General features: G+C 43.0%; 1 protein-coding gene across 1 annotated transcript; it reads left to right on the forward strand.

The window, feature by feature from the left end:
* The first annotated feature begins 5621 nt into the window (after positions 1-5621).
* Positions 5622-18504, forward strand: LAS1L (LAS1 like ribosome biogenesis factor). Its single transcript, XM_069015136.1, has 13 exons — positions 5622-5858; positions 6508-6633; positions 6828-6897; positions 8100-8181; positions 9135-9332; positions 9928-9974; positions 10349-10458; positions 11153-11238; positions 12147-12362; positions 13560-13695; positions 14276-14655; positions 15574-15715; positions 18260-18504. Exons 1-13 carry the CDS (start codon positions 5662-5664, stop codon positions 18348-18350), a joined length of 1881 nt encoding a protein of 626 aa, XP_068871237.1. The 5' UTR covers positions 5622-5661; the 3' UTR covers positions 18351-18504.
* The last annotated feature ends 1517 nt before the right edge of the window (positions 18505-20021 follow it).

Consider the following 20021-nt stretch of genomic DNA (forward strand, 5'->3'; position numbering starts at 1 on the left):
GGATACAGGGGATGGGTGAAGGCCAGTAGGTTACAAAGGATCTGCATAGGGTCTCCTAAAGGATTGTGGGTCTGTCTTTTCTCGCTGTGACCAAAGAAGTGGTTGCCTTTCCAGGGAGTCCTGCTGGGTGATTGCGAAATCTCTTATCTCAGCAGAGATCCCTCCAGGGCACGGGCTGGGCATACCCCACAGTCAGAGACCCCTCTCATCCATTTAATGGCTACAGTAACTCTGACATACTTTCCCTTCTGTGAGCAGTATCTGCCTCTGCTATAGCCTTTGTAGGGGAAAAGAGAAGCAGTGGATCAGGTTTGGCTCTTCCCTGTCTCGGTTTTGAAAGACAGGTGTCTGCTAAGGAAGGCAGAAGCCTCCCTTGAAGTGGCAGCTATAACCCCTTTCCCTCTGAGTTATTATAATTTTGAAATCAAGGGTCTTTAGGCAAAGATGTGGGAAATAGGAATAACAGTTCTTTACTAGATAGATAGATAGATAGATAACCAGTCGAACAAAACAACAACAACTATGGCAGTAACAGCAAACACAAACCCAGTCCCAGCCTTCTCGGCTGTCCGGCCCTTTCCCCTCGGGTGCAGTTCCGCTCGCAGCCGACAGGGGCGCTGGCGGCTCCCGGTGAGCAGGGCAGGTGCGATGGTTCCCCCGCGGCTGCAGGGGGCGCTCCGGAGCGAGCTCGGGGAGCACGCGGCTGCTCTGGTGCCCTGGGATCCCAGGGAAGGGTGGAACAAAAAAACTTCACAAACCCCTGGGCAGCCGATCCCGGGTTCTCGGGAACAGCAGGCTGGAACGGCAGGCTGGAGCGGCAGGCACAAACACAAATCCCGGGTGGCAGACGAGATGTATCCAAAAGGGGAACCCCCCGGGGCTCCAGGCAGGCAGGGCGAGCACGGCTACAACGCAGCGAAGGCTCGGAGCAGCAGCGGGGCAGGGCGGCCACGGCCCGGCCTCCAGCAGGGCAGGGAAAGCAGCTTTGGGATCCCAGCGTTGTTTCCAGCAGAAAGAAAGACGCTGAAAACGGGAACCAGCAGCTCCTTTCTCTGCAGCCTCTCTCTCCAGACACTGAGAGCGAACTCCCAACACGCCCAGGTGAAACAAGGAGTAGCCAGGCCCACCCCACCCCCAAACGGGCCGATGTTTTTGTCTTTCGTAAGTACATCCATTTGTCCCCTAGCAACATGCATATGGGAAAAAATTCCTTTAACAGAAAAAAAAACTAGGACTAAACTAAAACCCCAACATTCCCATAATGAAATATTTGACCAAGAGATTTCTTGAAGGGACTTAAGGCTTTGTTCCAGATTGGGACAGGTTAGAATAATAACTGCACTATGTTCAAAGCACAGGAGCACAGAAGGATGCTATGGAGTTAACATGGCTAAAATCACTGGAAATTCAGCCCACTGAATGTACACAATATTAAGAAAACAGAAGAGAGGGACAGGAGTGCTGAACTTCTAATTCAGGATGTCACTGGCTGGGAAGCAAGTAGGAGGTAATATTATCTAACAGTGATGAATGGCCACAGTGAGCAGTCCTCTACCTCAGTTCAAACCCTGCTCACCTCACAAGTTCTGCAACTGTGCTGGAAGTCACAAGACCAAATTGCATCAGCTAATTTGCTGCCACTCTGTCGCTGTTATCCCCAGAGAGATGGCGAAAATCATGACATAAGTCCAGGTCAGATGATATGGCCAAAGCAAGAGCTAAGACTCCTTTAATGCCAAAAGCCCATCTTTTATAGTATGGATAGCAAAAGAGAAATTACATGATTGGCCCCTTGGCTAGCCACCCACCACAGTGAGTGGCTGAGCAGTATAACCACCCATTTCAAAATATTATTCTCACAAGACTGAAAACAATTCCACTGTTCTCACAACAGCCTGCACCTGTGGATAGTTTACCAAACCGTCTTTCTCTGTTTCTCAGCTAAAGCATGAGAAAGGAAAAACTTCACAAATGCTTCAGCAGATGGAAAATTCCTCTGCTCCTGCCTTTTAGCATCCACACCACTCTGTGGCAAAAGGGGTAGGGAGATGGAGCTGCAAATTAATGTAAGAAAAGGATACAGGACACAGAACAGTTGGCTACCTGGGTCAGGCTTCCACTTGCAGTAGTAGTAAAGTACCTCACTTTGTGCAGTTATGCCCCAAAATCTCATTTGAACAAGAAAGCTGATAGCCAGTATAGCTCATTTTGTCTTGCTGCAGAAGGCTTGATTCGTCCTCTCTGCTGCTCCTGATGAGCAGACAATGCTAGTCTGGAAGTGCTTGGCTGGCATGGGAAGGCACAAAACTCACTTCTTTAGAAACCTAGTTAGGAAATCAAGCTCACAAGGAAGTGCCAAAGGGTCTAAGGGTCTAGCAGACACCTCATGACCATGAATTTATTTAGCATGCTGGGCATCAGAAGCAGCTTAGTCCTTAACCCACTGTGAGACAATTTGTGTTAAATACGTTATTTTTAACTGAAAGAGGACAGAGTTTTAGAATATAGTAAGAATAAAAGCATTGGGGGTGAATGTAGCAAACTAGGAAGATGGTGACTTCTAAGCACAAAGTGCATGATGTGGTTGGTTAAGGAAACCACACAGCTAAAAATCACATCTGGGGACCCAATGCAATCCATTTTTATGCCATTGCTCTCACCTACTCCTAGGTTGGATATCAAGAAAAAGCTTTTCACCCAGAGGGTGGTTGAGCACTGGAACAGGCTCTCCAGGGCGGTGGTCACAGCACCAAGCCCGTCTGAGTTCAAGATGCATTTGGATAATGATCTCAGGCACATGATGGGATTCTTGGGGTGTCCTGTGCAGGTCTAAGAGTTGGATTCAGTGGTCTTTGTGGGTCCCTTCCAACTCAGCATATTCTATAATTCTATAATTACCAGCTCCCCATCAGGGCCAAAGGAGCCAGTCATAAGCACAGATAAGCCTAAGTCCCTTCCTTTCCTGGGCTGCACTGGAGTCATCAGGGAACCGTACCACAAACTGCTCTCATAATGGGTAATACCAGCAGGCAGCAGTGTTTTTCCCTTATCATTCATTAAACCAAAACGTCTCATAGTGCTCCTCTTGCTTAGGAAACATGTAACTAAGAGACTCCATGAGACAGAAGTGTGGTCTAGAGATGGGAAGGACTCTCACCTCCTTGGCAAAGATGTATTGCCAAGCATAGGCCCCATTTCCCCATCACTTCTGCACTGTATGAAGCCGTGTTGATGTTTTCCAGAGACAAGCAACTCCTCATGCTATCACACTGGAGAGTGCTGGGAAAATGAAAAAGGAGGGGGAGCTGTATTTATTACATGCTGATTCACAGGTCAGTTCAAGTTAGCATGTGCGAAGTAATTTTTTACTGAAAAATCCGAAGCCATTTTGCAAGAATGTGTTCTTTTTACTGATACTTTCATTATAGGAGGCAAAAGTGCTCTTTGTCATAAGGTTTAGTGTCATATGATAGTCCTGCAAGGACCAGGGAGTTGGACTTGATGATCTTTATGGATCCCTTCTAAACTTGAGATGTTCTATGGTTCTATGAAAAGTGGGCATTTTTTCACTTTCTAACTGATAAAGATGGAAAGATTTTCATGGGCTAAAAATGCCTCATTACATCTTTCTTATTTTGGACGTTATATCTGTATCAACACGTATCTTCATGTTAAACATGTAGATGTTTTCTCTTCTTTTGTCTTTATTAGAACCAAATGGTTTTACTCAATCAAAATGTCTCATTGTGGTCTTATCAAAGTGATTGCTTCACTCTGGATGTAACAGGTGATCACTGGTCTGTGTGACCCCAGTAAACGGTCACTGGATGTGATCCTAATAGGGGCTTGCAGATTCACTCCTCATCAGCACAGATCTGCCTCATGATGAGAGGAATCTTGGCTGAATCTGGTGGCCATCTCTGGGTATGCCCTGTTCAGCACATCTCACCCGGTACTGTGTAGCTAGGCCCTGGCTGATGAGGACCCTGCTCCAGCAGTTTTGGTTTGGTGCTTGGATTCTGGCTCACTGACTGACCTTCCAGGTATTGCTGGCCCTCACTGCATCCTGACAATCTGATTCTTAAGATATATCCAGTTTCTGATTTTTTATTCTGATTCAAAATAAAAGCATGTTACCAACTGTCATTGCCTCTCCAACTTCTCATGGGCTTTGTGTTTGCAATGTTTTTTCTTTCACTTTAGACAAAAACTAATTCATTATAATTGCACTGGATTAGAGGGAAGCTACCTCATGCTTCAATAAAAATAAAGCAGCATTAGAATGCTATTGTGAACAGAAAAATCATACATATTAACAAAACTTAATCAAAACTAAATCAAAATACAACCTTAATGAAATTTAAACACTTAAATGTTATTTTATACTGAATTTTTTACTTCCTAAACAAAATAATCTTAGAACATCATCCTGCTGTACAAACAATGTGATGTAGGTTTTTTTATCCCTCAAAAACTTTAGTTATTTTAAAATTAAACATACGTAATGAGACTATTCAGTTAAAAGAGAATTATTCCTAATCTATATCTGTGCCTCAAGAAAGTAAATTACATTAAAATGGTATTGAGTAGTGTAGATTATGTACTTCTTTTTGAAAAACAAAAACACATCGATATTTTGGCTAGTAGCCCAGTGACTTTGTTACATAAAAATCAAGAACTGGTGAAGGGCCCTGAGGGGAACCTGTATAAGGAGAGCTGAGGTCACTTGGTCTGTTCTCCCTGGAGGAGACTGAGGGGAGACCTCATCAGTTTACAACTTCCTCATGAGGAGGAGCAGGCACCGATCTCTTCCCTTTGGTGACCAGTGACAGGACCCGAGGGGATGCCCTGACATTGTGTTAGGGGAGATTTAGGTTGGATATTAGAAAAAAGTTCTTGACCAAAAAGTGTGCTTGCCCCACCTTGAGTACTCTGTGCAGTTTTGGACATCCAAAGGAGGGCCATGAGGAAGGGGAGAGGTCTGGAGGGGAAGTCTTATGAGGAGCACTGAGATCACTTGGTTTGTTCAGCTTGGAGGAGACCGAGGTCAGACCTCATTGTGCTCTTCAACATCTTCACGAGGGGAAGTGGAGGGGCAGGTAATGATCTCTTCACTCTCATGACCAGTGACTTAAGGAAATGGCATGAAGCTGAGTCAGGGGAGGTTTAGGTTGGCTATTAGGAAGAGACTTTTCACCCAGAAGGTGGCTGGGCCCTGGAACAGGCTCCCCAAGGAAATGGTCACAGCACCAAGGCTGACAGAGCTCAAGAAGCGTTTGGACAACATTCTCGGGCATATGGTGTGGCCGTTGTGGATGGTCCTATGCTTTATCGCAAGGCTCCCCTCGCCCTGATTCAGGACACATTTCACCGTCCCTCAGCTCCCCGCAGCTGCACAAGGGGAGAATGCGCCCGTTCTGCACTGGCCCCGAGCCCCTCCGGCCGCAGCGGATCCCCGCAGCGGATCCCCGCAGCGGATCCCCGCAGCAGCCCCACAGCAGCCCCACCGCCGTCCTGCAGGCCCGGAGCCGGCCAGCCAGCCCTCAGGCGGCCACACCCGCCCCGAGCGCGGCGGGAACGGGAAGCGGAAGCGGCGCAGAGCGCGCGGGGCGGAGGCGGCCGCAGGGAGGCGGGGGGAGGAGCGGCGCTAGTGGTGGCGGCATGTCGGGCCGTGCGGGCCCGGGCTGGCGCCGCGGGCGGCCGAGCTCGTCCCCGGCCCGCAGGCGGCTGAAGCCGCTGCGAACGGTGGTGGCGTGGAGGGGCCGAGCGGAGTGGGACCAGGTGATGGTGGGGCTGTACTGCGGGGACAGCCGGCTGCAGCAGGATGCGCTGGACCGCGTCTCGGCATGGAAGAGCCGGTACGGGCCGCGGGCGGGGAGCGGGATGCGGCTCTCGGGGCTGCCCTTTTGTCCCTGGAGCGGCCCCTCTGTGCCCTTCGCCCAGGCTGTGCCCGGCGCTCGCGGTCCTGGGCCAAGGCGGCCGCCGAGGACCCGGCGCAGCTCCCCACCGGAGCAGCTCCGCGGCCGGGGCTGTGTGTGCAGGCCGCCGGTGCAGCCAGGCAGGCGGCCCCGTCTTTCAGGGCACCTTCTCCATTGCGGGAAGCTCCGGGCACGTAGCTTATGCCAAGAGCACGGTGGCCCCGTGGGAGCAGGCGAGGTAGAAGCCCCGCATGCCTGTAACTTCACGGGCTGATTTCTCGAGGCGGTGAGCATATTCAAGGCCCCCAAATTGCCCCTGCTGTATCCTTACACAGAACCCGCCCATGTAATGCATCTTGTGTATGTGCTTTCTACCAGTAAGTACTCATTTAACGTGAGCTTAGGAGTAACCGTGTAATCACTCTGTTCCAATAGAAGCCTTCTGGAAAGAGCCTTTGATTCTGTCTCAGCCTACCATTTCTCAGGCTGTTATGTACCACAGAACACAAAACGTAGTTGGAAAGTTGCCATTTTTACAGGGTGAGTGTATTTATGTGAGACTGCTCACCTGGTTTTCCTTTGCCTCCAGATATGGTCCAAAAATGCCTCTTGCAGTGGACTGCACGGCAGAACTGATCCGTTGTAAGGTCCTCGATTCATCTGGCAGATTGAAGTCGCATGAGCTCATCCTCTCTTATGGGCTGGCTCTTGTAAGGTAAGGGCTCTGAAGGCCTGTGTGCTTTGAGAGAGAGAGAAAGACCTGGACAGATGTCATTATTAAACTGTCTAAGTTCACTTTGTGTCTCTGGGACCACAGGGTTGTACAGCACGTGGGGAGTTTGTCTCTGGAGTTCCAAGCTTCTCTGCAGCTCCTGATAGTAATTCATTTTTTCTGTAACCCACATGTAGGTTTGTCAACTTGATCACGGAAAGGAAACAGAAGATGGTCAGCATTCCTCTGAGACAGTTAGCCAGAGAGGTAAATATTAAATAAGAGTTGCTTGATAATTTACATCTATACAGAAAGATACGTTTTGGTTATTAACAACAACACTGAGTGGAGGAAATTTTAGGGGGTCGGTCATTCTTTTGTAGCCAAAATAATAGATATAGATGCTAGTTTATTCCAGGTGCAAAGCTGTAAACAGCCTTATTGCAACTGGATCTAAAAGTTTGTTCTTTGAAGTCACAATAAGAGTAACAAAGGCTGATGATCATTAAAGATTTTTGAATCACATGTGATCAAAAGTCTTGATTTACATCTGTGTAGTCCCACTTGACATACTGTCACACATTTTTCTTAGCTACTGAGATAGGAAAAAGAGCTAAATCGGTGGTTTATAAATTCTAGTCTTTGACAAGCAAGGTTATACATAAAAACCACATTTGCAGGTATTTAAATCTCGTGTCTCTTTCTTCAGGTGAGCTTTTCCACGTGGTATGGAGGAGGGAAGGTTCAAGCTGTAATTGTAGTAGCAGGACTAACTTGAGTCCTTTTACTGCCAGCTGCACTGAGCACCATACCTGGGACTGAACAAGTTTTGGCAGTGAAGGACAGACAGTATTTGAGACTCTTCTGTATATATTTGGGCCCCTGTGTGAGAATGATGAATTGATTTTTATTTTTTTCCTGGGTTTTTGAGAAAAGTTCTGCTTCTCACTTTTTAAAACTGAACAAGCTTAAAAGCAAAGGTCTTGCATAAAGGTAGTTAGGGTAGGAAACTTTTAAAGGTTTAAGGTAGTTGTCCTCAGGGAAGTTGCAAAAAATTGCGTGCAAATTATTGTGTAAATTTGAGTATATATATTATATTATTTGTGTCTTTGATATATAGTTATCCAGCATGTCTCATCCATTTAAATATAATTGAACTGCTTCTCAGGATCATTAAATTACATGTAACACCTCTCTCTAAAAAGAAATCTGTTGTTGCATGTAACACTGAAAAACTTAAACTGTAAAATGCGAGTTTGTGTGGGTCCTAGACCACAGGAGGAGTGGCATCAGAGAACTGGGGGATCTTGGCCCATTATTGAAGTGGGAAGCAGGGGAACTACGGTGCAGGAGTGGCCGGGAAGGCGCTGTTCCCACTTAGAGGCTCTCTGCAGCTTTGCAGGGCTGCATGCAGGTGTGGCCTGATGCAGTGGAAACAGAGGGGTAACATGTGTTGGCTGTTATTGCAGGTGGACATCCCCATCTGGGTTGTGGACCTCCGTCATGAGCTGACTCATGGGAAGCTGCCGCGGCTGGCTCTGTGCCGCAAGGGTGAGTGCCACCAGTGCCTGGCATTGGGAGGGGTGGCCTGAGGCATGCTTGGGGTGGCATTGCCAGTGCTGCAGGCCCTGAGGGGAGCACCCCACCTTCATTTTGGGGTGCTGCAGGACAGGCAGTGCGCTTGTCCTGGCAGGGAGAGTTGTGGTATCGGATACTGGGAGGATTTGCCACTGCCCTGTGGGGGTAGCTGAGCTGTGTCCACTGGCTCCAGGTTGTGGTTCCTTACAGGAGAGATGTTCAGAGGCTTTCTTCTATCCCTGAAAAAATTACTGGAAACAAGAGTTTGGTGGTTTTGCTTTTTTACAGCACAGGAAGTTCATCTTGGGGAAATAGGTAAAAGCTTTTCTTGATGGTTTAGCAATACCTAAGACTCTTAAAGAATCCCATTTAGGGAGAAATGTAGATACTGCAAACCTGAATGAATGACCAGGTGATAGCATTTGAAGAGATTCCTGGGAATTTTGGGTTAAGGATGGAGAAGCCAGTTAAATAATCTTCAGCAGGGTCCTTCGATTGAATTGGGAAAATGCTGTTGGAAGTAAAGGCATTTTCTTTCTGTGCTATCTGATGTATGCCTAGTGTAGTCCCTGCACAAAAAAAAGTATGTTATTGTTGTAGATGCTATGTTGACCATGGTGATGCTAAAGTACTGACTCATTTTCTCATCAGAATGCCACTGCAGGGACCTAGTTACTAATAATGAGGGGTACTTACCATGCATGTGATACTGGATTTTGGGGTTTGGATTTTTTTTTTGTTTGTTTGTTTGTTTGGGTTTTTTAAACTTGTTCACCTTTTCATTAATGAAGTTTTTTGTGTTTTCAGTGTTCATAACTGGTTAGTAGTATTTATTTTCATAATACAAGTTAGCAATATGCTGCCTATATTATTTTTTGCCGTAACAAATTCTCACTGAGAAGATAATGTTTTCTGTTCTCCATTAGGTTGTGATGTTGTGCTGGATTGGCTACGAAAGATGTATTGGAGCCGTCAGCTGGGCAATAACTTGTGTGAAGAAAGTGAGGATGAGGATGAGGAAGAAGAGCAGGAAGAGGTGGAAGCAAATGCAGAGTTGGACAGTGATGGATGGGAGATTCAAACCCCGCAGCATGAGGCCCGTCAGAAACACAAGGAATTCCATGGTAGGTGTTCCTAGACCAATAGCAGATACAAGGATTAGATGAACTAGAGAAAGCAGTTTAAATATGTCATCTTCCAGCATAAAGATATACCTTCAGCTCAGATTTTGGGATTCCTCTTTGGGCCTTGGTAGATTGCCCTTGGGGTTGACTGACTGGTTTGGTAGTATTTCTCCAAATTTGTAGCACTTTGGTTTGTGAATAGCTGTAGCGCTGTGGCAATTGATGCAAAATGCAAGTATTAGGAATACAAATATGCATCAGAACATAAACTGCATGTGGGAACAATTTCTTCCTACACTGATCTATTTAGGGATTTGTTTTTGAGCTGTCTGGGTTTATCCAACTTACCTGTCTTTGGCTACTGTTAGTGATAAAATATGGAAATTGTGGTTCAACCTCACTTGAGAAAATTTATGTTGCTGGAAAAGTCTGAGAGTTTTGGGAGTCTTCCGTCTGTTGTCTGAACAGAATTGCTGGCTTCATTTGATGCCTTCCTTGAGTGTAAATTTAGCAAAACTAAGCAGCTTCCTCAGATACAAAATTCCCTTACATAGTTGATCTTCTGCTTAAATGATATATTTATGTTTATTTCTAGAAAAAGTCAGAGATGTTCTGATATCTTACAAGAATGAACAGTTTCGTGTAAGTGCACTCTGATGATCACCACTTTAGTTAATTCTCTTTTCTTTCTTGGGCAATTTGTCTTCTCTTCCTTGTTGTCTTAGTTCCTTGTGCAGGTCTGTCTGCTAATGTTGTCATACATGGCTTGCCAAAGAAAATCTTCACTACAGAGAACAAACAATTTGAGCTGTGACAGTTCCTAATGTGGACACTTTGTTTATAAAGGAGATCTGTACTTACTTGAGATCCCAAGGAAGGGGAACTTCTGTGAATTTTTTCAAGTGCTGTTGATGAAGTACATGTGGCATGTGCATCTTCTTGTCATAGCAATAATGTTTTTGTGTTTGCCATGGGAGTATATTTTCTTTTAATGCTTGAATTTTTCCTTCACTCAGGTTATGCAGACTATGCAGTCTGTTTCAAAGTCTCGAGAATTGTGGTCTGATTCCTCTTCAGAAGTGGACTGGATTTTGGCTCAGATCAAAGACCTGATGCAGGAAAACAGGTATGTCTCTGATAAAGAGAGGTACAGTGAAGTACCTCTTCAGAGGTACTGAAAGGTACAGTGCTGAACTGGGCTGTAGACCTATTAAATTGCCTTTTCATAATGTCCTATACCTGATTATGGAGAAAGCAGTTAGTCTGTTTCCTCAACATCTTTGAGGACTGAGTTGTTGATCTGTGTTAACGAGCAGTGTTCCTTGTGCCAGATGGTCTCCAAGGTGTTTTCCCAGACTTAGCGATGCTGGCCCCAAGGCATGCAGCATCTTCAGTGTCTTCAAAAACTCCCAACAACCCTGTAGAGATTTTGATTTCACAGTAACCTTTAGAATTCTTAAAAATTGCAGGGCAATACTTGGCATTTTCTGTATTTTCTATCTTTCTATTACTACAGAGCCTCTAGGACCTAGTGTGTTGAGACTTTCTTATTACCATATAAATTTTCATGGAGATCTTGACCCACTTTGAGAAATCTGATCATTGTAACTGTAGAGGGGAGAGAGTATAATGTTACAGGTAAGAGCTGTAACTCCTCATGTACAAGAACAGCATTACCAGATCTTTTGTTCAAACAAAAAATTCTCCATTCCGTCCTCACAGTTCCAGGTATTTCGCTGTCAAACTTGTTTCAGAACTGGTGCAAGTGGTGTTTTGATAGGTAAAGGAGTAAGTGGCAGTAATAAGTCTCTCTGCTCTAGGGAGACAGTGGCTGAAGCTCTTCTCAGTGATGGCTTTCTCATCCCAAAGATGGATTGTCTGAAGATGCTAAATATCAAGTATGAAGGTTAGTGTTCTATGCACCATGCAAGTAGAAAATGCATAGCTAATGTTATGACCAAGTCTTTTCATTTTTTCTCATTATATTGAAATCTGTGATTGTCTGCATATTTTTTGTATATCTGGGTCCTTAAACATCTTTTGTCCTGTTCTGCAGAACCCCTTATGGCCATGCTTAGCTATTGCTTTTGCCTAAGTCTCTTAGGATGGAAGGATAGTTCTTCAGCACTGAATATCTAGCCAAAACATCTTTCAAAGCTTGCATCTCTACCTTTTTCTGCAGTAGTTGCTGATTTCAGGAACTCCCACTAGTTTCTTTTCTACACTGAAGATTTGAAGCAAATCAAAATGGATGGGGTTTTTTGAGCCTCATTGACCAGTTGAATCATAGTTCCAAGCTGCTGCCCATATGTGTGGAGTTGCATTTATTGTTTGCAAGAGAATTAGGCACCTAGAGGGAATGAAAATAAATAAATCCCCTATTTCACCACCAAAGAACTTTCCAAGAAAGATTCTCAAATTTCCATGACTATATAACAGTAGAAAAATTTAAAAGCTTTTTGATTTTATGTTGCTTTGCTCAATGAACCTTCTCTTTGCAATACATTTTTAGACAGAATAGTTCTTAATGATGTGTGAAATAAGATGAAACTGGAAAGGGATTAGCAAAACAGGTAGATCTTCCTGTGTTCATAATTTCCTTGTGCTAATTATCAAATTGCTACTTATTTTACTTGCCTAGTATAAGAAAAATAATATTTTCAGGTTCAGTGAGGGCCTCAGGAAATATGCTGGAATCAATCATCTTAGAACAAACCTCTTTAGTTTGGAGCGAGTGTCACACCTATATTTCATAAAAAAATTACAAAGCACCAATTTCTGGCTTCTCTGTTTTGTTTTTTCTTCTTATTGCAGCAAATAAAGAGGTATGGCAATTCAAAATTCCCCCGACATTTTACTGCTTTTGGCAGCCTTTGCTGTCAGGCCTCCTTTCACGAAGTTTTACACAGATCCTAATAGAGAAAATGTTTATAGAGTTGAAGGAATGTTCTGACTCTTCAGAACTCCGGCCTCAGTTCTTGATCAGCTGGATTTCTGAGTTGCTGACTGGCATTGCCAAAGTAAACGCTGGTGAGTGTGTCTGGAATTTCTGAGTTTAAAAAAGTGTAAGAGTTTCTTCTGTACTAGTGTAAACCTACACTAATAAAGTGGTGGGACCTTTATACATAAAGTGCAGTTGCCTAATTAGTATATTTTGTCACGTGAACATAAGCTTTTATTGTTGCATTTCTTAGACTTTTCAACGTGCAGCTTGTGCATGTTATGTATTTCTTAGCAAAAAATTGAAATTGTTATTGGTAAGTTTGCTGCAGCCTCCTCAGGATAGGAAAAGCCAGTCTCTCGCAGGAAGGATCAGGCCCTTAAGTGCTAATTTTTCCAGATATCAATACTTGTAGGAAATAACATCCTTATATGCTATCTGCCACTGTTATATGCAGTCTGAGATCCCTGTTCCCAATTCTTTCCTCCCTTAGCAGAAGCCTGACTTTATAGGATACTAAATAGTGTTGCTGTCCTTTATTGATCCTATCACAGGATTTTTATGCCTTCTAAACTTAAACAAAAGTAATAAGTAATATTTTGTTTTCAGTTCCTGACTTAGAACTTTTAAAATTGGCAAACTGTATGTTTCATTACAGAGATGAGCACTGAAGGGCCTTAATTACACAGTGTCACAGGTATTCTGCTAACAGGGTTTTAATACTGTGACACAGTGCATCCTTGCATAGGCTTCCATCCCTTAATTTTGGTGTCTCTTCTGTCCTCTCCTGGTCTGGCTCAGGCTGCACAAAGATTTTGCCAGTATCTCAGGCAGTCACAGGTTATTATTTGGTGCTTTCACTCAGTGCTGAACATATCTATGATATACCAAGATCCCTGAGTGGTGCTAGTTCCCAGCTGTTCAATCTACTCTTTGCAGAGCTATCTGGAATGATACTGGGTCCCAGATACAGTATACTGCATTTATTTGGGATAAAACTGTTCAAACACATCTTGTGGCTTTCCTGTCTGGAGTGACGTGCTCAGGGCCAGCTTGGGAATGTCTGCACTGCACTGTGGTCAGGTCTTGTGGAGCTATCTGAGCTGCCCATGCATTGCCAAGTCCTTTGTAACAACCTTGATGTATTTGGTCGATACATCCGGTCATGGACTTGAGTTAAAATGCCAGCTTATTTGAGGATGTGTTCCAGTAAAAATGCAGAGGGATGAAGGGTATGTTTTTGATGAGTTTTGAGCACCCTGTTGTTTTCATTATCTTCTCTGAAGGGAAGAAAAGGCAACACTGTAACAAACAGGTGTCTGTGAAGGAGCTGTTCCTGCATAAAGTCCCTTTGCAGTGGATAAGATTGACTGACAGTTGCTTGGAAGCTCCCTGCTGGGCAACCCCACATCTTCTTCAGCTGTAAGTTTGATCCTGTGACCTGGAAAGGGAACTGCAAACAGTGCTCTGTTAACAGCTTTGGTTTCCTAGTGATACGCTGAGCTATAGCTGCATTCCCTTGCCTCTCTTTGGATCTGGCAGAAATTGTAGCAGGTGCATATAAAGCCATGCTTGCTGCTATTCATCTCCCCATTGATTGTGCACAAAAAGAAGAAGGAAAAGAATTCTAAACGATTGCACCTTCAAAATGAAAGCAGAGGTTATCTGGGGAGGCTTTTAAAGCAACCTGTTCAGAAACAAAGTGACTTGGTAGAGATGTGACTGCTTATTCAGGTGATAGGAATTTACCACAGCTCCTAACTTTTATACATGAAAACAGCAAAGCAGTAATTCAGTTAGAAGTATCCCAAGTCTTTAATTTTAATCACAAAGATGGAGTATTTCAGCATCCACTGACCAGGGGATAATCAAATTTTGCCTGTTAGATGAACTATGTGAGCTAGCTGTCCTGGAGAAAACAAACACTTACAAGCAAAAAAGACTCTAGATGAAGATTTATCAACCCTTTTAAGACTTTTCCATTGCCCTTTTTCCTTTCTAGGATCCTCACAATCATGAGACCTCGCTTGCCACGTTCTTCTCGGAAGAACCTTCTCTATCTTGCTTCCATTTACACAGAAGGAGGTGCCCCTTTGTCCAGTCCAGGCCTCTCTTCAGATGGCAGTGAACAGCCAATTTATACTATAGAGAGCTTGCAGTGGAGAGCCAGGCAAGAAAATCAGGTTAAAAATCAAGGGCAGACTGTAGAGAAACAAGAAGATGTGCTAGAGAGAGATGATGGTGTAGAAGAAGTGGAAGAGGAGGAAGAGGAGATGGTAACTGAAACAAATCCTTTGGAAGGACTTGCTCATTCTGGTGACATGGTGGCTATTGCTGAGAAAAGGGCAGCACTGCAAGGGTCTGCCTGGCAGATCACCACAGGTAAAAAGTGACTCTATCACTGACAAAGGTTAATTGAAATGCAAAGACATCTCAGCCCTTTGGGTCTGGCCATAATTAAATTGTGCTTCAAAGTAATCTAAATGCCAGATTACTGAAAAATGTGAAGTTTCCAGTCTTTTGTTTACATGCAGGAATCATTTCTCTTAAGCTCTTAAAATAGTGCGAGTGTGTTTTCCAGGAGCGTGCTATTACTGTCTCATTATTTTATTAGGCTTTTCCAAACTTTGAAATTTCAGTGTATTCAACTGATGGGGCAGCATATATGCCAGCTGTGAATGGTGAAGAAAATATGGATGTTTCTTGGATTTCTCTTTGTCAGACTTGGGGGTATTTGAAAGCACAGTTTGTCTATGAACCTAAGTTCTATGCTCTGGGAAAGTGGTTGTTATGACATGGTGGCAAACAACAGAAAGGAGCAAGACAAGTTTTTAGAAGGAATAAACAGTATATCAAGTGTTTTGTTAGCTTTGTTACAGTAGCTATACTTTCTCATGGGGGTTGGAGGTCTCTGTAGCTAAGAATTTTGGATGAGTCATGGAGGGACTCAAACACAGGAGGAGGAAGTTGGCGGAGAAGAGTTGAAGTCAAAATGGCATTTAAAGGAAAAACAGCCACTAGAAGACTGAACTCTTGTACTCCATCCACTGGGAAATTTTCTGAAGTAAAAAAAAAAAGGAGAAGAGATCTTAGTTATGCTGATGTGAACAGCTTGTTAGAACTGGATGTTTTGAGGACAGAAGTAAAACTGTCCTCTGCTTTTGTGACATTGGTTCAGATCATTTGCTGAATGGCTGAGTTGCATGAGGCAGTATTTGTGGACTTGGGGAGGGTCATCTTGTGTTTTGACAATCTCTTTGGGAAACTCAGACTTCCTGGTTTTGTACTGTTTTTATCTAGATGAAGTACGATGGAAAGACTTTCCTCTTGGGAAACTCCCAGGTCAGACAGATGACCCTGATGGTCTCATGTTGGATAATTATTCTATGATGTCCCTGCTTGATCAGCCAGTGAGGGATGAGTGGAAGTCTCTCAATACAAAGTAAGTAATGGTGTGGGCGGTACTTTGCCCCTGAACCATGAAATGCATTTCTCTCCCTGTGTCTTTTACTATACCATGTGAAAAATTAAGGCTGAGATTTCCTTTTTACTTCTATTTAAATGGTTTGACCCGAATATCTGCTATTGTCTCTAATACTTATTAACCTAACCCTAATGGTATCCTTTGAGGACGCCATCTTACAATATTTCTATCTTCACTCCTCCTGCTCATTTAAAAAAAAAAAACATTGCAAGGATTATGAAATACTGCTGTTTAGCAGGTATCAGCACAGCCCCAGCAGGCTTGACAACTTGTGTTTTTATTAGCTGGGGCTCTGATCCTCAGTAGGCTGGCAGTGCCCAGTGACCTTTTAGAGCTGTAGCTAGTAATTTAGAGCTGCAGATCTGACCTCAGTAAAGAAACACAGCTTGTCCTGGAAATAACGGGAGCATTCTATAAAGCTTTGGTCAGATCACTTTTGTTACTAAGTGAAGCTTATCCAGTTATCCATCCCATTGTAGATGTTTTAATAGGGTCAGTATTTCACACTTTTAAGTCATAGGAACTTGAATGGTGTAAGCTGTCAAATCAATTTCATCACATACATATAAACCTGTCTCCTATTATTTGAATCCAAGGAATGCTTCAGAATAGAAACAAATTGCAGTTATTTTCCTTAACACTTGATTGGACAACTTTCTAATCCATGATTCTTTTCTGTGGTTGGTGGGCCCAATCTAGTAGCAGTGTGAAGAACTGAGAATCATGCAGCCTGGGGTATTTCACTGAGAAGAAATCTTGCAGGTGTTCATATTTTCACATATTCAGAGTTGTGTTCAGGTTCCAAACTTCCAGTTTCAAATCTTCCAAAAAGTAAGGCTTGCATTCTTCTCCATCCTGTTGGCCATCCTCCATGGGATCAAATTAATTGACCTTCCCTTATCAGTCACATTATGTTCCTTTGGAGGAAGATGCCTAGACTGCATTTTGAAATATGATTTAGTCATAGTGAGGACTGATAGTATATTAATTGCAGGCTAAAAAGCTACAGGCCAGATACGTACATTTCAGGCTGTTTTCTGAACAGTGTAATGTGTCATGCAGCTCGTATTACTAGAAAATACTCATGCAGAAAATAAGAAAGCATATAGCAGGCCAAAAGTAACATGTGTTTCTGCATCTCTTTGTGTGGGGAAAGGGGCAGACAGTTTGTTCCACTCAGATTACAGCCTGGCAGGATTCCAAGAAAAAAATCTTAGAAAGAAACATGAGGAAAACCTGTTGTTACCACAAATAGAAAGGAGCAGAAGCTGATTTATTCCTGAAGCAGAGCCTGGAAATAATCCAGGTTTCATCAGGAGTGCTACAATGGCAGCTTGTTCATTATTCTTACTTCCCTTGCATAGCAGCTTCTCCATTTGCCAAAGGACATGTGGTTTTGGAAAGGTGGTCTGACTTCCCCAAGGCAGAAAGAAGCAGATTTTCTTGACTGCTTACATTTTCTTCTGTGCAGAAACCTTGTCCTCTGGCTTGTAGCTGTGCGGGTATTTTCTTCCCCATCAAAGGTTTTTGTATGGCCTGTTCCAAAACGGGTGTTTGCTATTTAATTTTGGTACTGCCCTCCAAGTTCTCTGTCTGCAGAGAGCTGTTCTGCCAGGCTCTTGAAGGCAGGTACTGAAAGATGGTATGAGAGATTGTGAAAACTTGGCATTTTACTTTGAAAAGATCCATAAGGTGCTTGGAATAGCATCTGCAGCATTGGCAATGGGACACACCCTTTCTAAAAGCAATGCCCTTCTTTGTCCTTCTGCAATTCCTTCCTCCCAAAAGATTGTGTTCATTGTTGGATTTTCTGGTGTATGCTGTGCATGTGTATTGTCAATGTTCACGTTTAGTGTTGCTGAGGCAATCTGAAGCTTTGAATAGCTGCTATCACCCCTCAGGCAGATGTTTTGGGTTTTGTGATAAGCATATGTACTTTTTATTAGCTCCCAGCATCAGTTTTACCTGACAGCTGGAACAAATTTGGCAATAATGACCACTTGGAGAGTTTTCTGAGGGTGGAGTTGCTGACTTGCTGTTGCTTTAGGGGTTGCATGTCTAAGTCCCATGACTTTTTTCTAAAGCCATAGAAATGGGTAGTATCAGTGTACAGGATAAGCATTTTAAGATTTGTGACAGACTGTTCTCGTGTCAATTGCTTGCTGTGTTAGCATTTCACCTGATGAGCTTGTATTCCTAGCTGCAAAGGACAGATGAAGGTTCAGATGAAAATTGTTCTCTGGTTATTTCTGCAGTCATTTCTCCCTCACAATTGCTGGTATCTGGTCACCTTTCTTTTGGTTTGTGCCTTGTACCTTTCATGTTTCAGGACTATTGCCTCTCTTGAATAAACTGATTAAAAAACTAAGGACATTTCAGCAGATAAATGTTTCAGAGCTAAAAATGAGAATGTTTTGGAAATAAAGTGCTATCAAAATTACTTTAGTGATGTAAGCTTCTAAATCAGCCTAGTGATTATGTGCTTTATTCTTTTCCTCACAGCTCTGCAGAATTGAATATTCCCATGACAGGAGGATTGTTGTGGACCCAGAATGACTTCCATAAAATAAAAAGTGGCCTTCAACTTTTCTGAGACAGCAGCAGAGCGCTCTGTGACTTTTAGTACTGCACAAGTGGTGTGGGAGATCTAGTAATGGTGGTGGGGAAATAGTCAGGAGAAGTTGTTGCTGTGATTTATTGATTTTTACCATGTAAAATCATTGTTTTATAAAGGTGTTGTGTTTTAAGTTGCATGTACAGTAACCGTTGTCTTGCTTAACCAGTTGAAGTTTGCCAAATACAGTTAATAAATACAACTAACTGAAGGCAAACCTTGCTCCTGGATGCCGTTTCTCAGTTTTCACTCTGGAAAGTGTCCTCTGGCCCTCGATAGCAAGACTATTGAGCCTTTCTTATTTCAGTGATGCTGTCCTGGAGGAGTGATTTTGCCAGTTTTCATCTTTCTAGGATTTCAATGAAGCTTCAGGGATCAATCCTAGCTAGAGCATGGCTGAATGCACTGTGGTACATAAATACCTTTGAAATGTTTTTGTCACAATGTTTTTTCAAGTGATAGTCTTGAAGCTACTACTGTCTCTTTTTTGATTGAAGTGTTTTGCTTCATGTTACTTTTGTTCATGATTTTGCTGATATTCATAACCAATACTATGGTGTTTGCTGAGAGCTGGTATGATGACTGCAAAAATGGACTGAAAAAGTACCTTGTGGAAAGTTGTTGAGAAAAATGGCTTCCAGATAGCTTTTCCTATTCAGTTTTCTTTACCTGTATTACAGGTTCTTGGAACTTAAGAGGCTTCTGCAGTAACCTGTCAAAAAAACTCAGGAGTTTAAGTGTACATTTATTGCAGGACTCCTCAGTAAGAATTTGTTAAGAGTGCATCTGCTAGAGGGTAAAACAGAGGCTTTCTCTGAGTCTGTCTAATAATTTGCAGGTTTTACAAACTAAACAGAAAGAATAATGTGGCAGTAGGAAGGGATACAAAAAGGGACATACAACTTTAGCAGTACATTGCATAGGGTTGAAATGTTTAGAACAGCAGCTTCGTGGATGCTTTGGACAGGTTCCCAAGTAAAGGCTTAGTTAGATGTCCAGAATGTATTATTTCTTTATTCCTTCTTCTCTAGATTTTTTGTTATCCTGCTCTACACTGCAATTGCTTGTTACCACACATCCAAAAATGGAAGATGCATTGTACATTTCCTTCTCTAAAAGCAAGCAGTGCCAATGCAAAAGGAAATAAACTTTCTGTTATGAGGGATTTTTCATGGAAGCCCTTCCCCTTCCAAGTATTTTTAGAAATACTTCTTTTACCCAGAAGTTAATTAAGCTTATTTAGAAAATTCTGAGTGAAAGGGATTTGTTCTTTTATTACTTTTATTTAGCTGAGTATGAAATTACTTCAGTTACTGTATTTTGTATTGCAAACAAGCATAACAGTTCGAATAGGAATGTGTGGTCCTGGCAAATACTGTACCATCTGTAGCTTTTTTTCCCCCTTGGAAGAAGTGCACTTGGTAAGATCAGGTGCTGCTACTACTACTACAGGACCTTGATCAGCTGTAGTTACTGCCCTGTGTATCTGCCATTACCCCACATACAGAATCTGGGATTTTTTCAGGCAATCAGCTAAAAAAATTACCAATAAATGACTTGGACATACTGCAACAGTTGTTTCGGGCAAAAAAGCTTTTTTGGGGGTCTTGTCTAAAGAGGGTTGAAAAATAAAAAGCTAGAAACAAATAA

This window comes from Aphelocoma coerulescens, chromosome 4A (genome assembly GCF_041296385.1).
Source record: "Aphelocoma coerulescens isolate FSJ_1873_10779 chromosome 4A, UR_Acoe_1.0, whole genome shotgun sequence".
Classification (NCBI taxonomy): domain Eukaryota; kingdom Metazoa; phylum Chordata; class Aves; order Passeriformes; family Corvidae; genus Aphelocoma; species Aphelocoma coerulescens.

What these genes read in the sequence shown, in the direction of transcription:
- LAS1L (XM_069015136.1), top strand. Translation starts at nt 5,662, where the DNA reads ATGTCGGGCCGTGCGGGCCCGGGCTGGCGCCGCGGGCGGCCGAGCTCG. An exon ending in GAAACACAAGGAATTCCATG is followed by an intron (nt 9,333 to 9,927) that starts GTAGGTGTTCCT and finishes GTTTATTTCTAG; the next exon opens with AAAAAGTCAGAGATGTTCTG. An exon ending in ACAAGAATGAACAGTTTCGT is followed by an intron (nt 9,975 to 10,348) that starts GTAAGTGCACTC and finishes TCCTTCACTCAG; the next exon opens with GTTATGCAGACTATGCAGTC.